Source organism: Haemorhous mexicanus, chromosome 6, assembly GCF_027477595.1.
Source record: "Haemorhous mexicanus isolate bHaeMex1 chromosome 6, bHaeMex1.pri, whole genome shotgun sequence".
In the NCBI taxonomy this organism is placed as follows: Eukaryota; Metazoa; Chordata; class Aves; order Passeriformes; family Fringillidae; genus Haemorhous; species Haemorhous mexicanus.
The window spans coordinates 27,641,882-27,662,251 of record NC_082346.1 but is presented as its reverse complement, the minus strand read 5'-3'; the positions used below and the strand labels follow the sequence as shown (position 1 = coordinate 27,662,251).

General features: G+C 38.2%; 1 protein-coding gene across 4 annotated transcripts in view; it reads left to right on the top strand.

Moving 5' to 3' along the window:
- INO80 (INO80 complex ATPase subunit) overlaps positions 1 to 20,370 on the top strand; it is a 62,271-nt gene that overhangs the window by 26,312 nt on the left and 15,589 nt on the right. For all 4 annotated transcript variants that reach the window (XM_059849465.1, XM_059849468.1, XM_059849467.1 and 1 more), the window contains 9 exons: positions 313 to 430; positions 816 to 901; positions 1,875 to 2,042; positions 2,498 to 2,631; positions 3,419 to 3,486; positions 4,585 to 4,678; positions 5,623 to 5,800; positions 11,084 to 11,224; positions 16,132 to 16,357. In XM_059849465.1, coding sequence (XP_059705448.1) covers positions 313 to 430; positions 816 to 901; positions 1,875 to 2,042; positions 2,498 to 2,631; positions 3,419 to 3,486; positions 4,585 to 4,678; positions 5,623 to 5,800; positions 11,084 to 11,224; positions 16,132 to 16,357 — 1,213 coding nt within the window. The remainder of the gene's footprint in view (positions 1 to 312; positions 431 to 815; positions 902 to 1,874; positions 2,043 to 2,497; positions 2,632 to 3,418; positions 3,487 to 4,584; positions 4,679 to 5,622; positions 5,801 to 11,083; positions 11,225 to 16,131; positions 16,358 to 20,370) is intronic.

Sequence of the window (20,370 nt, the reverse complement as noted above, 5' to 3'; positions counted from 1 at the left end):
GCCACACATTTAAATAAAACTAAAGATATTTGAAGTAATACTTAGGTTACAGGATGAAATCTAATTCTAGTGACTTTTCCTTTTATTGGCTGAAGTAATTAGACTGTGTTTGTCACTGCTTTCTAATGTGGTTCTGTTGATATCTATGACATTGTGGGGAGAGGCAGGAAGAGAATGCAGCTGGGGTTTTGCTTAATTTTGCCATGTCTCATGATCTAGTGAAGGGATTTTGCTTATAAAGAGCTGCAAGATTTTGAGATCCCCAATTACCTCGTCCATTTGCTAATCTGATGTTTTCTCCTCTCCTTTTAGCTGTGGGCCCTGCTGCATTTTATCATGCCAACACTGTTTGATTCCCATGAAGAGTTCAATGAGTGGTTTTCTAAGGACATAGAGAGTCATGCAGAGAACAAATCTGCTATTGATGAGAGTGAGTGCAGTGTGTAACTGCTATAATTTTTATATTAAGCATCTGTTGCCTTTTTTAACTAATAATGGCTAAATTTTCTATAAGATGTGGCATCTAAAGCAGAGGATGCATAATGAGATTGGAACATTACTGGATTGCTGTTGATAGTTTATGTTGAAGTTTCTGTTTCTGACTGTAATATAGCATGTGTAATGAATAGAAAAACAGCATGGCACAGCACTCATTTAAAAAAGAAAAATCAACAGAGAAATATCAACTCTATGCTGTAAGAACTCACATGGGGGGGAATGACTGAGCAGTTAGGGACTTAATTTGTCATAAAACACCATATAATTTTCCTTTTTGATGAATTAATTGTTCTTTCTTTCCCCTTCCCTTAATTCAGACCAGTTATCCCGCTTGCACATGATCCTGAAGCCTTTCATGTTGAGAAGAATCAAGAAGGATGTGGAAAATGAGCTGTCAGATAAGGTGAGAAAAAGTGTTTCTCTGGAATGGGTATTACAGCTCTATTGTCATAGCTCTGTTCTCTGATCTGGTTTTTGCAAACTAGTTTGTCAGTCTGCATACCTGAAATATGACTGTAGGCTTCTCTTCAACCTTCACCTTCTTGCACCACATCCCAGCTATGTCATTAGATGTGAAAATAACTGAAGAACTTCTAATTAACAAACATTTTTCTTGGGAAAGCATTTTATTACCAGTTAAAAATGAAATCTCTTCAATCCTGGTTAAGTTGACAGAAGTATCCCTAATGGCAGTGAAGGAGATTGATTTATCAGTTACTGGCTGATAAACATTTCCAGTTGCCTTTGTGAAGGATTTGGTATGGATTTAGGATTTTTTTTTTTTTTTTTTTTGCTTGCCTGTACAGAGAAATGGCAGCATCATGCTCTTTTCTCTTGCCAGTCTCTTAATTTCACATGGATGTTAGCAGTAATAGATGATCTTGTGGTCAGCAGTCCCCAGGTTGAGAGATATTGGCTGAGAGACATCTGGTTGGTTCTGATGTGCTTATTAATTTCAGTGGACTTCCTACAGACACTGTTGTTGTGCGATGCACCCATCGCTGCTGTGGGTCCTGACACTCCTTAGCATGGCTCTAAGTGGGGAGCTGTAGGATGGTAGAATTGAAGTCAGATTTTAAACTGATCAGCTGCAGGTGTGATGTCAGCTTCTTAAGAATCCATCTGTTTGCTCAGTTGTGTTCATGTGCTTTTAAAGGTCTGTCTCCTACATCATTACACAAGCCTTCCAAAACACATCTGTGAGTTATGTCCTTTACAGGTTAGATCCTGAAATGCAGATCTGAATGCAAATGCCTATAAATGTATTTTTTGAGAAAGTTGTTTTCCTCAAAGTGTGTTTCAGCTTTATGTACACTGATGTTATCATCCTTCTTTTTAGAGAGAGTAATGGCTAAATCTTCATTATCATTTTGCAGATTGAAATTCTTATGTACTGCCAGCAGACAAGTCGACAGAAGCTCTTGTACCAAGCTCTGAAAAACAAAATCTCTATTGATGACCTCTTGCAGTCATCAATGGGCACTACTCAGCAAGCACAGACCACCACTAGTAGTCTCATGAATCTAGTCATGCAGTTTAGGAAGGTAAGGCTATTTTAAATAATAATTTTTGAAAAGTATGATCATTGACTAGCACAAAACTAAGATACAGCTTCTAGAAAACACCATATTGAAAAAAATCTGGTATAGGCAAGGAAGTTTGCATGCAATTCAGTTGTGTTTCAGATGCAATGTAGCATTGATGTTGGGTGAAGAAGAGCTTTAGCCCCATGATGCATGCATCTGCTAACTGGTTTGGTTACAAAGGTTGGTTTGGTTGAAGGAGGCCATTCACTTGGGAAGAAGATGCAGTAGCAGTTATATGAATAGCAAAAGGTATGATGCCATATTCAAATTGGAACAGATACACTAAAATAACCATGCAATATTAAGCAATACTCAAGTTTCAGTGATCATTGGTCATGGTTGATTTGGGATATAGATGCTGCATTGGACTAAGTTAATTCCTCCCAGCTTTTGACACACTCTCTGTCTTACAGGTGTGCAATCACCCAGAGCTGTTTGAGCGACAAGAAACTTGGTCTCCATTTCACATCTCCCTAAAGCCATACCAGATTTCCAAGTTCCTCTACCGTCATGGACAGATCAGGGTCTTTAACCACTCACGGGACAGGCAAGCCTATTCCACTTCCTATCCAGTTTAGCATATTTAGTATTATTGCTTACACTTATTTTTATAAATGCTAATTAGCTCCCTTACCTGGTGTACTTAAATGATGTTGGCTGAGCATTCCTTTTCCTTTAGTCATTCAGCTGTTAAACATCTGATAGAGGTGCTCTTTCTTGGTGGAATCCTAATCACAGAATATCCCTTTGATTGAGTAAGAAAGCCAGGAAAAGGAGTTTGGAGTTGTTGCGATGATGTGTAGTAGAATTAAGCTTTAAAAGATCCTTGAAACAACAAAAAAGCCCCACCTGATTTCCTTTCAGTGAGTTTTCTCATGCAAGGAAGCTGTCAATATCTGTCTATTGCTACATGGTATAATGTGAGCTGCTAGTGGCCTGACAGCTTTTAATGCTCACCTTGGATGAGATGAATATTAACTGCCCAAGTGCAGTTTGCTATTTTCTCCAACCATGCCAGTTCTTGATTAATTTTGTCTGCATTCAGTTACGAGAAGTGCTGAGGGACATGTATGAAGACAAGATCAGCTTCTCTAGAACATACATTGCAGTTCCAGCACAACAGTGGTGTGTCTCAATGTCAAATTAACAGCAGTGCATGTAGACTGATGGCACTTTCCTTCTACTGCTGTCCAATTCCAGATATTCAGAGCACTAAAATACTTACAATGAAGAAGTGAATGGCTGCTCTGTATCTTCTGCTTTGTGTGATTGAACATGTTATGTGTTAACGCCTTCTTATTGATGTTGTTTGGTTTTGTTTCTTTAATTTTCAGGTGGTTACGGGTTTTACTTTCGCCATTTGCACCAGACCACATCCAGCAGTCTCTTTTCCACAGGAAGGGTAAGTTTTCAAGTCTTGGGAAGCAAGTTGGATTTTAATATGCCATCTTCTTCAGGGGGAAAGACTGAGAGGCTAGATTAATTACTTCTCTTAGATAATATGATGAGAACTTACTAGAATTTTGTTAGTGTTTGTACATACATTTCATTTGCTCAGAAAGGAAATGATGGAAAGTAGCTGGAAGAATCTGTGTATAACTTTTCATTTAGTTACTGCTTAATCCTAGTGCGGTATTTTAATTCAGTCTGTCTTAACTTGCTTCAAGAGAGTAGTGCTGCCTTTTTAATCTAATGTGAATTTTTCATAGATTCAATTCTAAGAAATCTTGGATTCATTTCAGTACATTCTGTGTTGTATCTTAAACTGCCAATTTACTTTCAGCTAAAAACTAGATGAGATGCAAGTCACCCAGAATCTATCAATGAGCAAAAACCCCAGAAAAGCTGCTGATATTGGCAGATACAATTTATTATAGATGATTGAATATTTTTCCTATAAGAGCTAATTAGATCATTCAGCTACTGAGATGGGAAAATCTTCAGAAGTATAAAGCAAGAGAAATACTGGCTGCTGAAATCTGTTAGCATGGACCTCTTCAGCTGGTACTGGGGCTATGCAGTGCACATGGGTGGGCCTGCAAGGCTTTTCCTTACCAATACCTGCAGCTCCTTCTAACCCATTTGACTTAGTGGGTGAGAGGGAGGATGTGAGACAGGCATCCTGAGGTATGCATGTTCTGGTCAGCTGTCTGGAAGATATTTGTTCAAATTTGCAAATATGCACTCTGCCTATTGATTCTTAGTATGTGAAACAAATGTCCACTGAACTTGGGCCTAGAATATATTTCTCTTTTTTGATAAGAGCCCTTCTCTTGCCCACACTAGAAAATGAACTGGAGTATGGAGTCTAGCAACAGCAATTCAAATTTAATTTTCAGTATTTCTAAAAGATCTAGGTGTAATTAGGATCTCCTGTTTGCTCACCTAGATTTGTCATATGCCATAGAATGTGTATCCTCAATTGATGAAGTAAATTTAATTTTCAGCTATGAGGGTCTATGAAATGTACTGGCCTAACTTCAGTATTTCTGTGACCTAGGCATCAATGAAGAAAGCTGTTTTTCTTTCCTCCGGTTTATTGATGTCTCTCCAGCAGAAATGGCAAACCTTATGAATCAGGGACATTTAGCCAGGTGAGGACAACTTTTTTTTTTCTCTTTTAGTAATTACAGGAAAAGTACAGATGATGTCAGTCATTCCTCTCTAAACCTGTGTTTTCTGTGCCTCCTAATATTATCATTTCTCTATCATTATCTAATACTGGAACAGCTTCTAGAGTGTCCTCCCGATATAGGGCATCATTATGCAATGTAGTTTTATGCCCTGTCACAAGAAACTGTGTGTTACCAAGAGTTGGTATTGTAAATACACAGGATGGTCAAAGGGCAAAAGGAGAGTTTGCTTAGGGTCGTGCTGCAGGTTGCTGGTGTTATCAAGCACAAAATACAGACTTTGGAAGGCCAGTTCAGTGCAGTTCTTAAGTTCTTACCAGTTGCACTTGAGTGTCTGTTTTAAACACACGTGGAATAAGCTTGTGCTGTGGTAGTTGTTCTTCAGCCCTGAGCCATGCTTTCCACGTCTTGTTTTTAATATGGAATGTAATTCTGTGGCATAGGCTTTGAACTGTGGATTTATAGTATCAACTGTATTATCTTGAAAGGAGAGGTGATCTTTTAAGTTATAGTGTAGTCTGAAAGGACTCTGAGTCAAGTTAACAGGGACTGTAAGAAATTTTAGACTAAATGTAAGTCTTTATTATTAAATAGAAATGTTCCACTTTAGGCTTTTTAAGTGTAATACTATTTTTTTGTTCCGGTTATTTTGAATGAATGTTTCTTGACTGCATTTCAGTAACACAATTCAGATTTCTCTTGATGTCTCTCAATGGTATTTATGATAAATTCTGCATTCATTACACATGTTGTTATGAAATTATTTTCTTTAAGGCAGGACGCTATAAGCCTGATATTCTGAAAAAACCCATTTCTTTCAAATACAGTCAAATATATGTGTACATATATTCAAGCCTTTCTTTCACAAAGCAGTGAATAAATGCATCTCCTGTGGTTTTTTTCAGATGGTTAGCTCTTTTCCTGTCTCTGAAAGCATCCTACAGGCTCCATCACATGCGCTCCTGGATGGAGACTGAAGAGGACAAAGAGCAGGGGTCATGTTTTCTGAGGAACAGGGATTTCTTGCTTGATGTAAATTTCCCACTGTCTTTCCCTAACTTGCACAGCTGCACTTTGCTGCAGGTAAGCAAAATTTCTGTGATCTGGAGACAATAGCAAATCCTCATGAGTGAGAAATGGTGAAAACTATTCTGTCCTTATAAAACAGGGAAAACAAACTTGATAATGGGATGTTGATGCTGTCTGATTTTTTAGATACAGTTAAGAGACTTTAGAGTGCTGAACAGAAAAATAGTTTAACCCCTATCTCCTTCACATGTGGGATTACATTTCAAAACTTGCTATAATGAATAAATCATTTGACTTAGAAGACTTCAAAATATTATTGGAGCACCAAAAGTAGATACAGGAGCAACAGAACTAGGCTCATGATATTTGTCAGGGATAGACTCTATATATAAGCTTAGGAGTTTCATAATGTCTTTTACATGCAAAATGCTCATTTTCTGGCTGAAACGACTCTTTTCTTGTCCAGTTCAATACGTTGTTGCTGCAGTTGGGAAAAACAGAGACCAGCCTGACAGTGTTTTATATTTGATGAACAAGCATTTTCAGTGCTGTATTTCTACTCTGAAATTTGCTTCTGCTACTGACTGGTAGATCCAGATGTATTCAAATTACTGTGTAATGCAAGATCATTTTTGTTAATCTTTGGCCTAGGATATGTATGAAGACTTTGCCGTTTTATGACTAAATTGCAGTTGATTTCCTGAGCTAGATTAAGGCTCCATTGATTCAGTTCACTGGGAAATAAGTTCACAGAAGTGCTAGCGTGGAGTCAGGAAAACATCTAGGGCAGTTAGCAGATATGCAGAAAAAAAAAATCTTTTCTGAAACAGTGAGATAGTGCCAGATTTCTCAAGGGAATATTGCTTCTGCTCATGAGTCTGGAAGGGGAAAGGAGATAGCCAGAATTCAATTGAATATTGTGTAGAGGAAGTTGAAATTGAAGACGCATAAGCAGTAGGAAACCAACCTTGGACTTGGTGTCATGTTTTGCAGCGTTAACAGCAAAGCCAACAAAATGAGTCCTCCTAGTTATCAAACAAAGAGCCAGCCAAGTGAACGTGTGCCTGTTAACTCTGGCTGTGCTGGTATTTCAGTAGTCCATGTTTCCATGTCTAGCTTGATAACATCTCTATGCTATATGAATTTGCTTTCAGTTCGTTTTTTTAAGATAACAGTCAGCTCTTTCTATAGTGACTGCAGTGCTTCTCTCTGAGACTGCAGTGTAGCTCTGTCCTCTTGTTCATACAAAGAAGAATTGAGGAGAATTTGTATGTTGTTGTAAGTGTGGCAATAAAGAAGATGGTATCAGAAGTTGTGTGCACTTCGAGAAGGTAGCATTCATTTTAACATATGTAGAAAGATGATCTGAGTCCTTACATAGCCCTTGGTTTGGTGTGTATTAATATCAAAATGAAAATCATTAGATTTTCTGAAGGACAGAAGATGGATTAAGATTATAGATTTTAAATGTAAGATGTGGAATATGCATGTGTAGGTTTTAGTATTAACTATTGGATTAATAGAATGGGCTACAGACCCACCTATACCACAGTCTAGGAAGATTTTAACATTACTTTGGTTTCTCCAGATAATTTCTGTTCTTTGAGGATGTCAATACTTGTGTCCTAGGGGTTCCCAGGGCTATTGACTGTGTGTAACTAATGACTGTTGCAACTAATAAGTTCAATACAGAAAAAAAGCCAACTGAGGAGCGGAGTTCATCAGTGTGTACAATACAGTGCATTTGTATTGCAACTCCAGTGAATCTAAAGGAAGAATAGCCCTGCAGTTATGATAGATACTTTTAAGTTGTTTCCTAGCCTTCCTGTTAGATAAATTACTACCTGAAGTCACTTTAAAATAAGCTATATTTATAGAATTTTGTTTGCAGAGCTTATGTTCAGAACACCATAAAAAAAAAAAAGGGTGTTTGGAGAGTGCAAAACCTAAAGGAGAGTTGAAAATCAAGCTGCCCTTTACATGCCTGTCATTTAGCACTGCACATTACTGTGAGTGAAATTAACTTTTTCCTTAGCCCAAACTGGAGAAGCTTTCAATATAACAGTTCCCAAGGCTTCCTCTTGGGCTTCATAAGATAGTCACGTGTAGGGAATGAGAAGGGTGAGAAAAGAGGAAAAAGGAAATGATAAAAATCTCGAAAGGCTTTTTTTAACTGCTCAGATCAGCATTTCCGATGAAAGAGACAAAGTATGAAAATAAGTCAGTAGAAAAAGAGACACATTTATTTTTAATGGATATTTCTGAAATTGAAGTAGCATCTGTTTAAAGATGTGTTTAATCATATAAATACAGACATTGCTTGCAGAGTGTGAGGTCTCTTCATTACCCCTGCTCAACACCTCCACATGATATGTATTCGTTTGTATGCATTGAAGTAAATGAATATAAAATCTGCTCTGTTTACATGAACCCTTCCCTCCTTTCCTTTCGTAATTTTATTTCTGTTAAAAGATTTAGGAGTGTTCATTCTCTTAAGATGTTGGTAGCAGTCACCCATATTTATGTGCAGCTCTATTTGCAGTATAGGAGACCCTCTTTCAACTTATTTTGGAGTGCATAGTTGTACATTCGTGGCTTCTAACAATCTTCCTCTCTGGTTTTTGGCTTTGTTGTACTAAAGTATGTGAGCCATTTCAGAGCTGTGGCTATGTTCAGTCCTGTAACTTTACCCAGTCTTTTCCATGTATGTGGTTGATGGGAAGCTGATGTGTTTCCACTGTCCCTGTTATATCTGGTGACTGCTCCATTCATGAATACTTAACAGCTGCATATGTCAGAATTCAGAGTGATGTTTCTTATATGACCTGCTCATAGTTTGTACACAGGAATCTAGCACTCAAAGCAGATTAGTGCCCAGGTACAAATATTTTTCTCCTTTTTTGGGTGCCTTCTTGAAGATTAACTTGTTTCTTCCTAGGTACTTCAATTGCCCTAAAATCATCTTAAATTGGTCTTTGATATTGTTTTCCAAAAGAGAATTAAGTAACAAACTTGCATAGGTTTGGAATTACAGTTTGTTAACTTCCTCTCTATCCATTTCATGTATTCTGACTTTCAAGGAAATAATTACCAAACCCCACTATTGACCAGGGCCGCAATCAGTTTGTCAATGCTTGCTGTGTAAGACTTACTGGAAAGCTCTTGTGACTGCCTGCAATGATGATTCTTCTTCATAAAATCAGCTGTACTCCCAGTGTGGGGTCCAGGGCTGGAGAAGAGGGAGGCTTTGAGCTAAAGCAGTTGTTCACTCTTCCCCCCACTCTTGCCGTCCTTTCTTTACTCTCAGCTGTGGAACCCTGCTGATGCAGGCATACCCCACATCCTTGTATGAGCCAACTGCAGAAAACCTTGTATTTTCATGGCTGTTTAATTTTTTGTTTGATGTGTAGCCCAAGAGGCTTCTGGAGAGGAGACAAAATTAGCACAGGAAGTGGCACAGATATATAATGGGAAAGGACTTGCCCTTTTTAGCAGCAGTGTTGCTGCTCTGTTGCCACTGTTTCTGTTCTCAGATGAGTAAGCCAGCATTCATATCCATTGTCCCCAGGCATGTATTCCCAGCCCTGTGAGTCCCACACTATTGTTTCAGCACATGGCCAGTTTTACCGGGTGGTGAAGCATGTCACAAAACTCGCTTGGAGCTGAGGGGCAAGGGTTTGTTTTCATCTTGATCAGCATCTTAATGAATACAGACAGCTAGGCCAACAAGGATGGGCTCTGTGAGGACTGGAGAAAACATGTGAAGCAGTTGTTGCTTAAGCCAGCATTACTGATTAAGAATTGTCAGCTGAGTAAGAACCTGTTTTTGGGATCACTTCACATTATCCAGTGTGCGCCAAGCTTTGACCTGTACTTTTTAACTCTGCTGAGTGTCATTGAAAGACTATTGTCAGCTTTCAGCTCTCAGCTTTCATATATAGAGGAGGAAATGTTCAGTCAGAGTATGAACTTTATTTTTGCTAACTCCAGCCCCATGAGTCTTGCTGACAGCAGGCAAAAGACATGCTTAAGGGGCTAGGGTTGAGTGCAGGTAATGCTGGCATGTGTGTACAGTCAGACTGTTTTCTTCTCTGGTCAGCAGGTTCCAAATGATACATGCTTCCCATCTGCATCTTGCCCAGTGAATGGAAAAGAAAGGGCCCAGAATGCATGATCCATAATAGACTCCTGCTGTGGGTGTTTTCTAGCATTTTCTGACCTACATAGAAATGCATATATCCAGTGAATGACATGCTATACAGGGTGTCTGCTTCTATCATGTATCTGGATGTTTATGACTTCAAATGCTGGGATTTCATAAAATTGGGAGGCTCTGTAAAGTAAAAGTAGCATGCCATTAGTTTTACCTTTTACTTAATTGAACTTAAGTGCTGGAATTGCCAGGAAGGCACATCCTATGATCCTATGGCAGTGAGAGGTGTACCTCTTTCTGCTTCTAAAATTATTGCTAGTTTCCTATTGTGTGCAGAATAATGCTCTGCATCCAGTAGGTAACAAATATAATATAGAACTATTGATCTTTATGAATGTAGAAGAGTCAATAAAAGCTAAGTGGCAGAAATGGCTTAGTCTATAAGCATTTATTTCATTGTTTGATGCAGATATTAACAAGAAAAAAGGAACTATAACTGATGCAAATAGAGAAAATTTCATTTTTTGTTATTTTTCTATGTAGAGCTGAGCATCCTCAAAGAGCTTTCCTTTCTTTGTACTGTCATCTGAGTATCCCCACTTCTGAGTCAGCATATTTTTCTGTATCAAAAGGACATTTTGGCAAATTCCAGGTTTTAAACATGGATTTGTTCGTGTGTATAATCCTGCTAGCACTTCTAAAATCTTCAGGATAAAATTTAGAGCCCTTTTGCAGAGAAGAGAAGGAAAAGGTTGGAAAAGATGCAAGTCTAAAGATACCAATCCAGCTTTATTTCAATTCTTAATTTTTTTCTCTCTGCAAAATTTAACTCAGAATAGATAAATGAGTAGCTAGAAAACACCCTGAGCATCAGACCTACTAGAATATTCCTGTACTGCCTTCATTAGAAAAGCTAAGGTCAAAAGGTTCAAGGCAGAAAAACTTGTTTCTGGTTCCAACTGAGCATCAAGACAAGTGTTGATATGATCTATTCTGATTGCAACATTTCTGGACTTGAATGTTCCAATAATTACACATATTCTCTGCAGAAGATGCATAGAGTTTTCCTTATTCAAAGAGAAATACATACAGAATGTGCTTTGTCCTCCTCGTGGTTGGATAAAAGATTTGAGAGGAGTGTTTCTTCATAGACATTAACTTTTTAATTTTAATTTTGTTTTCAGAACCTTGTGTTCAGCAGCCACTGTAAAGCAGTTACTGGCTATTCAGACCATGTCATATATAGAAGGAGATCAGCTACCTCATGTGTACGATGCTGCCAGGTGACTGAGCTGCCGTCCTTCCTGAGCATAGCCAGTCCACGGGTAAGTCCAAGTTAAGTTGTAAATTATGTATTTTCTATTGTGTTTTAAACCTTAGTAGGATTGTGTCTTTGGAACACAATGATATATGACTTTCTTTTGGTTGGGTAAAACTGTTGTGAGGATATCCTTTTGCTACGGTATTCAATAGTGGTTTTTCGTAGGGGAAGTGACTGTAATGTGTACTGAGGGGAAAAGGAAAGTTGTAAGATGCACCCAACAGATTGAGATCTAAGATTTCACTTTCTCTCCTAATACCTAAAGCAATTATAGAAGAGAGATTAAAGTAAATTATTAATTGATAATCCAAGGGGGAGATTTAGGTGTCATCACCACAGAATGAGGTGATTGTTTGGTCGACTCAGATGACAAAAGAGAGCTGGGAAGCGATGCTTTTTTGAAAAAGGTGTTTGTTTTCTCTCTTACACTCCAGAGAGGAATCACCAAATTGCAGTATGTAAGGATTATTCAAGTTGGCATTTCTAGGTCCTTTGGATGTTTAGTGCTACTGCATGGGGTTCTCAGTCATCTATTAAATCAATTTTGAAATTAATTTGGTTGAAGTTTCCTGGCTGACGCAAGAGACCTTCATTAGGTCTCTGGCTATTGCATTCGATGTTGCTGATCTTGTCAAAACTGGACAAAACGCAATTTTATTACCAGACCATTCAGATGTTATATTCTTTAGTCACTGTTGAAGTTATTGCTGTAGGCCTCATAAAATGATGTGCAATTATACTTTTGCATTTGGAGAAGAGTGGATGGCAAGCTCATTACCTACCTGCTACTGCTCAAGCTGAATTTATCTGTGTCAGCAGCTCAAGGGCTGGGAATCCAGCTGAATTGCTCAAAGTCACATGTCACCTCCCTGTTAAAATGTACTGCCTCGCTGGAGAGCAAGAGGTTATTCTTAGAGTATATTGTGAAAACCACTTCGCCTTCAGATTCCTTTGATTTGTTCCTCTTTGTACCTAAATTTGCATCATGGATGAAGAGTATGTTGAGTTGCTCCCCTACAGCAGAAAGGGTGGAGAGGGGCTTAGAAGGCTACAAATGAAGGGAAAGGCAAAAAGAAATCATATGTGACGTTTATTCTAGTGAAAAAAAGTTATTTGTTTTGGCTTGGCTGGTGAATAAAAATGATTAAGTGTAGACATGGCTTTTTGTTTCTAGGAGCACAAAAATTTAATTTTATGCTTCTTAGAAACTTTTGGCAGGAATGTAGAAGGCCTGAAAGAGCACATGTGTTCCTAGAAGCTATAGCCTTCTCTTGTTTGACCTGTGATGAATTTTGGGAAGTTAATGGAGCAAATGATAGAAATAGGAGTGTATGTTTATGTAGCAGCTGGGGGAGGGAGTAAGTCTTCTTTCTATGCAGGCAGTTTTCGTGAGTACAGACAGGTCTCAATCAAAAAAATGTAACTTGGAGGATGGATCTTGCATTGTCATTAAGAGCTAATTAAATAAATTTTGAATAATACTGTTTGGTTTAACTTCAATAGATTTCTTACATACTGGAATATTGTGTAAAGCCATTTTGGTCATCTCACACTGTCTGGAAGGTTAACTTTGCATGAAGATAAATGCAGGAAGCATTTTACAATTGCCTTAGCTAAGCTAACTTGTTTAATTTAGGGTGGAAATGCATTCATACACCCCTATCACTGTATTTTTGATGTATTTCTGAACCATGACTCTTACAATCAATCAGTCTGACAATAATGTGTTGACAGAGGAGGATTCAATACTGAAGACTGCTCTACCTTTTCTTACTAGTAAAGCCACAAAACCAAACCTGTGGGGAGAACAATTTTAAAAAATGCACCATGGCAAAATAAAGAGACTGAACAAACTTGAATGAAAGACTTTTTGTTTTGTCCGTTTCAGAAAAGTCTTGTTTTCACTTGTAAGTATTCCATGCAAAAGATACAGGACTCTACCCTAGAAATATGTGCCTGCATTCAAAAAAAAAAAAGAACTGATGGTAAAGATAGTCTTAGGTCCACAGAGGTCAATCAGTTTTGCACGGGTTTTGTAGGAAGAGTAGTTCTTGTTAGTGTAGAAATAGCACTGAGGCACACAGAGTTTGTGTCAAGATTGTCTCCTTCCAGTTCTTCCTTAGGTCAAGGTGTTACTGAAACATGGCTTGTAGAATCTTCTGACTTCATTTGTCTTGTAAAAATCCTGGTGTACAAATCTGTGTATTCTTTTCAGAAGACAGGGTATGTTAATGTGTCAGAAGTTAGTCTGCTCTGTTTTGTGTGTAGTGGCTGCCTGTTCTAGGGGCGGAAGATCTAGATCCTGGAAATCAGTATAGCAAGTTGCCTGTGCTTGAAAGGAGTATTTGTTCCAGTCTGACCAGTGTAGAAATGTGAACTGAAATGTGATGGTGAATAGTTTCTCTTAAACAACCTAAGTCTGTACCATTATTTGTGGTTTATAGCAGTGTTCAGGTGACAGAACTTGTTTGCATTTTGAATTTTTTTTGTAATTTGAAAGAGGTTTCACCGTTTTTTGCAAAGGTCAAACATCTGCTTTGACTGCAGGTGGCAGCACAGGATAGCAGCAACTCTAAGAGTACCTTTTAGGTAGAGGAAATATGTCCAAAGTCTTAACACACCCTGTTCCACTTTGCAGTGTTTTGTGTGGTTATGTGTAAGACCCATAGACAGGTGTTAAAATATCTCTTGGCATCTTGAAAAGCAATGGCTTTACCATTAGTGCAAAGATTGTGTATGCTTTTTTGTTGTTGCTTTTTTTTTTTTAAGTGTTATAACTGTGCTCAATAATCTGTTTAAACAGTTGTTTGGCCCTTGTAAACAGAAGTCTCTATGAGATTAATTTTTTCCTATGAGAAGAACTCCTGTGAAACTGATCTGGGCTACAGTTCCAGCTAGGAAACCTTGCTTAATACCTGTTACTTTTGAGTTAGCTGACAAATGTTCAGAGAGGTACAGCCAATATCTAAGATACCAGGCAGTCCTGAGGTATGGGTTGCTCTCTTTACCTTACAGTTCTAAAGTGCAGTGTTTAAAACTAGTGATAATTAAACTATCTTTTGCTTATCATTTAGACAAGCTGTTAAAATATTTTCATTTGCATGATAGAATGTTGTATATGTTACTCTCAGTATAGCAGTTTTATCACACCAGAATAAGCTGGAACAAAAATTTAAACTCCCAAATTTAAAATTTAAAATATAGAAGCTTTTCAACTGCCATACAAAGATGGTTCTTTTATTGTGTTTAGTGTTTCAGATGTCCCATTATCACCCTAATTCCCACCCCATCTCAGTTCTGCAGGAAGTCCACGGCTTACTGTTCACCATTAAAACCTATAGGCCTCCTGTACTGTTTCTTCCTATGCAGCCCCACTTGCCTCTTTTAAATGTGAAAACTCTCACAAGCTTGATTTGCTCTGTTTCATTTGTTTCATTGCTTTTTATAGTCATGGAGGGAATGTCATTTTGCACACTCTTAGGATTCATGACAATGTTTTTAATTTACATGACTGTACGTGGGGGATTTTTTCATTGTACTTCTGAAATAAAAGCAACAGTGACTTCTAAATTAATGATACAATTGCTTCTTACATTGGTGAAGAAATTGTCATGGCATTTCAAGTGTCTCTGTTACTAGCCTATATTGTAAGGTTGTCTTAGTAGTAAAATTTGTTTTCATTTCTCTGTGAGTTTATAACACATTATTAAGTCTTTAGATAGTTTGTAAAAGCTTCTACTAGCTTTCTTTTGTAAACTTGGTTATAAATAGATTTTGTAAATATCCCAGAATGTTTTCCCAAAACAGACTTACATTCAAAAAATGTAGAAAGAAGTTGGTAATCTGTTGAGGGTTGTTTTGGTTTTTTTTGTTTGTTTGGTGTTTTTTGTGGGTTTTTTTTTTTTTTTTTTGAAATCTTGTGCTAGACAGTGAAGTGAATTGTTTTGCATTTGTATTTGCGTTAAAGTGTTGTAATTGTGTTTACTTTGGATCATGGTATTTAACTCCTGGTGAAATATCTGAAGTTAAATCCAGCAGAGCAGTCTGTCCTGCTGTGTTCCATGGCTCAGTTTCACTTTTGGTTGTTGTCCTGTTGTGGTAAGGGAGAGATATGAGAAAGCTGCAGATTTTATAAAATCCAGCCTTTTCTGCTGGAACAGAGTTTTTCTTGAGCACCTTGCAGCCATTGGCATTCAGCTGTTTGGCTCATGTGCACCTTCCACTCTGTACAGATTTGGGTGGATGGGACAGAAAAGGGGGAGTTAAACTGATGGAGCTATTCCAGAACAGCTCACATGGCATGAAATCACACTTCCCGTGTTTGCAACACTGGTTTGTCCAGCTGGGTTGTATGTACTGAAACAGGTAATAGGGCATAGGATTCATAGAATGTCACAAGAAGAGCACTATTTCTGTGGCCCACTTCATTCAAAGCAACTGTAAAGCCCAAGAAATATGCTGTTCCTTTTTTCCTCATTTCTAATTTATGAATTGCCCTAATTTTGGATTATCACGTGAATTTCTGTTAAGGACAATATGTGCAGTTTCTGCTAATGAGATAAATAATTGTGAAGGGTGGAACTAAAAATAAATAAATCTTGGCAAAAGGAGAGGTAGAGCAAAGATATTATTCTTATAGTTTTGCTATCAGTTGTGCAGCAGTTGGCAGAAGGTATAGTTTATCAAAAGGCAAGTTTTCTGTGCCTGGTCGTTCATATGGTGTTTTTTGTGGTGTGGAGAGATGTTGCAACTTTGCTTGGTTTAAGCCCAGCCAAAGATTGTCTTCTGTTTCTACATTTCATAATGACCTAACTTCTAAAATTTGATCCTGTGGTAAGGTACTTGAACTGGGGATTTGGGGACAGGGAGAAATGTGAACAAGAATATTGATTGCTATTATTTTACTTGTAGGTAACAGCTGTGCCACTGGAGTTCTACTGCAATGACCGAAGTGCAGAATACGAGCGCAGGGCACTAAGGGAAGGAGGCAGTCTGGAAGCAAAGCAGTGTGTACTCCATGGATCCCCTGAGCTAGCAGCTGACTGGCTCAAGCAGTGCTCCCAGTTCTTCCCAGAGCATCCAGGAGGGCTCTTAGGGATCAGGCCTCAGAACGGCTGGTCTTTTATCAGGATACCAGGTAACTTTGGAGGTTGCAGTGGGATGGAGATGAGATAAATGAGGACATGTATTATTTGGTGGTAATTTATGCTTGGCTGTGGCTTTTTGAAGGATTGTGGATGGTTGTGTGTTTGTTTTTCCTTCCGGGTGAAAGTTAACCTGGTATCTTGAAATACACCATGATTTTGCATCCTCTGTCTGAAGTAAATCTTCAGTGGATACCGAAAACATCTAATACAGGTTTTTTAATGCTTACAGACCTCTCTTTGCATGTCAGTCCTCCAAATGACTATAAAGAGATAACTTGCTTATTAGAGCACAGTCTGCTCTCACAACCACATACTGATTTGAAGTTGGAGATGGGAAGATTGCATGAAAAGTTAGAGACATACCTTGCCTCCTAAGGTGTTGGAAGAGCTTCATATTGTTCTAAAAGATCTTTTATTGGCCTGCCTGGTGAAAAGGTTAAAATTACTTTTAGCAGTCTGCTATGAGAATGATAAGTTTGAGGACCAAGTTCAGAAGAAATCAGTCTGAAAAATAAGGCATGAGGGATTTACTGAATTTCTGTTGAAATAAAGACTTATTCATATTTCCTTGTAAAGTAGGAAAAAGGTACCAGTGTACCAGTAAAATAAATGTACTGTTTTTTCTTAGAATTAGACTCAAGTAATCCAAGATCTCATAGGGTTTGATTGCCAGTACTGCGGTGACTTTCATGGGCCAGACATGCTCTAGCTGTCAGAAGGTGGTCCTTAGCAGCAAGCAGAATTCTGTAGAAAGTACTAGAGATCTGACAGATAGCCAAGAGGAAAAACAGCTTACATTGCCAGATGCAGAGTTATTCCCAGACCCTTTTGGGTCAAGGATGTTTGGCAGGGGAAGTTAGTGCAGTAAAAGGAAAATGGCCTTTTGCTTGCTACAGTCCGGTTTAAGAAGGTACCTTCTTAAGTGTTTGGAGTCACTTGAAGTACATGCACGTTTGTACCTGAGAAATGGAGAAACCATTTTTCATGAGTTTGCACTGGATTAATACTCAGTCATAGTTGATGATTTTATAATTTCTTCAGCAATTCTCTTAATTGTTTGTTGGTTATTCGGAAAAAGAAAACAAATCTCTGTAGCAGAAAAGTGGGAAGTATTGAAGAGATAAATGAAGACAGAGGACATGGATAGAGAAATGCAGAAAAGTTGCCAATGCAGGAAAGAAATGGGGCTGCATTCTCTTGAAAGACTTCTATTTTAAGCTGGAGACTTTGTTATCAGCAAAAAATTTTAGAGGAATAAAGGTAGGGTACGAGAAGCTTTCAGAAGTGAAACAATAGGTGCAAGGTTGGGCAAACTGTTGTCAAAGCACAGCAGAATTTGGTTGAGAAGGAGGTTGGGAATGAGTGTGTTACATAAAGCTGGCTTAATTTAGGAAGTGTTGGACCTAAAAGTGGGGTAAAAAAGTAGTTTTGTATAGCTGTGTTTTAATTAAGTGGAAAGTAGCATTCGAACCTAAACTTACTCTAAGAGGAGAGATCACACACCACAACAGGACAGCTGTGTTCATAGGTGCAGAAACAGGCACGGTGCCTTACAGAAAGTGAGTGATGTGCTGAAGGAGCCATTTGCAAGACTAAAGTAGCAAATGTCAAATGGAATGGTGGCTGTGAAGGTCTGTGGCAAATTGGTGAGAAGAAAGGGGACACCTCTCTCTCCTAAACCCTGATCTATCCTCTCCCAGACTCTGTGTTCCCAGTACCCTGGCAGCAGGCTTAGCTGTGATCACTGTGGGAATCTCTTGAGGTTTTTCCTGTTCTTTGAAAGAAAAATGGTCCTGGATTAAATGGCAGGAAGTGTCTGAGTCCTTTTAGTATCGATAAAAAGCACCGGCCTCACTGGCTGTTTACTGTGAGAGCCAGCTAGCTCCTCACTGACCCCATTGTGCCGTCAGGAGGGGAACCAGGGGTGTCAACTGGAACCCAGGCTTTATCTCTCTTTCCTCTGCTTTTTGCATGTCCAGAGGCACTTTTTCTCATTCTCCAGAGAGCGCTGAGCCCATCTACAGTCATCAGCCAGAGCTCCTGACAAAGGTTATTCTGAGTCATAATCATTTGTAACTATTCTTCCCAGGCCCACTGTATCCCCTTGTAGATAATTTATGTCCACATCCTAGCATGGCTGGAGGCAGTTGGGTTCGGGGATTTTTTCAGACTGACAGCCATTTGGTCTGGTTCCTTTTTCTTGTTTATTTCATACAGTGCTGAAGAACCCAAAAATTGTGTCCTGGGGAGAGCTCTTGGACACTGCAGTACAGGACCTCTATCTGTTGACTGACTGAAAGTTTTAAAAGTTCCTTTTAAACAGCAACAACAACAACAACAACAACAAAAAAATCCGAAGAATTTGTCATTTGAAGTTGTTGCTGATCATTAAATGTAAAAACATGGAGAACTGCAAATTTTGGCAATCCTCTTTAAAAAAGTAATAGTGTTTTTCTTCTCCTAGGTGAGAGAAAATTAGAAATAGAAGTGACAGAAACTAGAGGTGGAAGACACGGGGTTTTTTTCTCTTTTGAATAATTCTGTTTTTTCTAAAGATTTGCATGAGTAAAGCACATTTTCTGTTATCATTTTCCAGAATTTGTTTTTTGAAGCACTAGGTGGCAGGCTTTCAGCATGGAAAAATACTTGATCTTGGAAAACACAATGGCATCAGGATAGCATGCTTAAAGGTGCCAGGTTAAGGACAAATGATTTTCTCTTCCAGAGATGATAAATCTCTTTTTTGGTAGTACTGTTTTGCTCTCCTAAAAAAACCTCAAAAACTTTCTCACCAGTGCAGTCTGCTCTACTGATGAGCTGTTGGATGACTTATGAGCTGTTAGCAAGTTGCTAACTTTTCAAATCATCTGCAAATAAATTATTTTCTTGTAATTTGCATTTCATTGCAATTTAAAAATAGTAACTTACACAATGGAGACCTCAGGAGCCAGCAGCAGAGGACATGCATCATTTCCAGTTAGCAAAGCTTAATTCTACCTATTGGTGCCTGTGTGAGAAAAACAGTAGCATTTTGCTTTTGAAAACTTGCTAATATGTTCATCTGATCCTGTCAACACTAACTTTTGAACAGACCCTGCTGATTCTCTGAGTTTTATTCCAGTTAGATAGCTTTTGGTTAATAATCATGTTAGTTTGGCACTATATCTAGATAATATATCTAGACTATTCATGTAGCTTCACTCAATATAATTTGTTCTAAAATAGCAAGCTGACCAATTTAGAATGAAAGCAGAATGTCATGGCTGTATTTATAATTAAATGAAATAATAACATTTTGTATAAATGTAAATACTGTTGTTGAACAAAGGCTTTGGCTTCCATAAATGTATTTTAAAACCAAGTAGTTGCAAGTCATTTCCATTTTGCTTAACTGCTTAAGTTGAAAATTTGGTTTTCCTTAGAAGAACACATGAGGCTCTTAATGATTTAGATGTAATTGAGACTGAATGCTGTTCTAGAGATGAGTGCATCATTATATATTATGTTGTTCTTAGAACAAATGCTAGTCTGATGTGTGGGCTCAAGTTTTCCTTACAGTATTTCCTTGACTCAGCTCTCCAGTTAATGGATTCCCTAAGTTGCCAACAATTTAAGCAATGGTATGGTACTTGCTCCAGGCAGAGCAAGATCATCACTGCCAAAAGGAGGAAATACAGTCACTGTCTAGATAGGCAGAAAAGCAAGAAAGGGCAGACCTGTCTTGTCTTGGGTTCTCAACTAGTGCATTGCAGGTGCATGGCTCTAAAATTGCCATAGGAGAGAGCATTCACAGCATTGTTTTATAGAGCAAGTGGAATAGCTAATTATTTTAAACTATATGGAAACTCACAGTTTTTTGAATTTCAGAAAGGAGACGGTTGGTTCAATTTTCTGATGTTCTGATGTAGATTCCAGCATCAAGTCCATTATTTATATTTAAACTAAAGATACTTTTGAAAGAGAGCAGCTGCAGTCCTGCTTTTCCCAGCAAGCCCATAGCTGT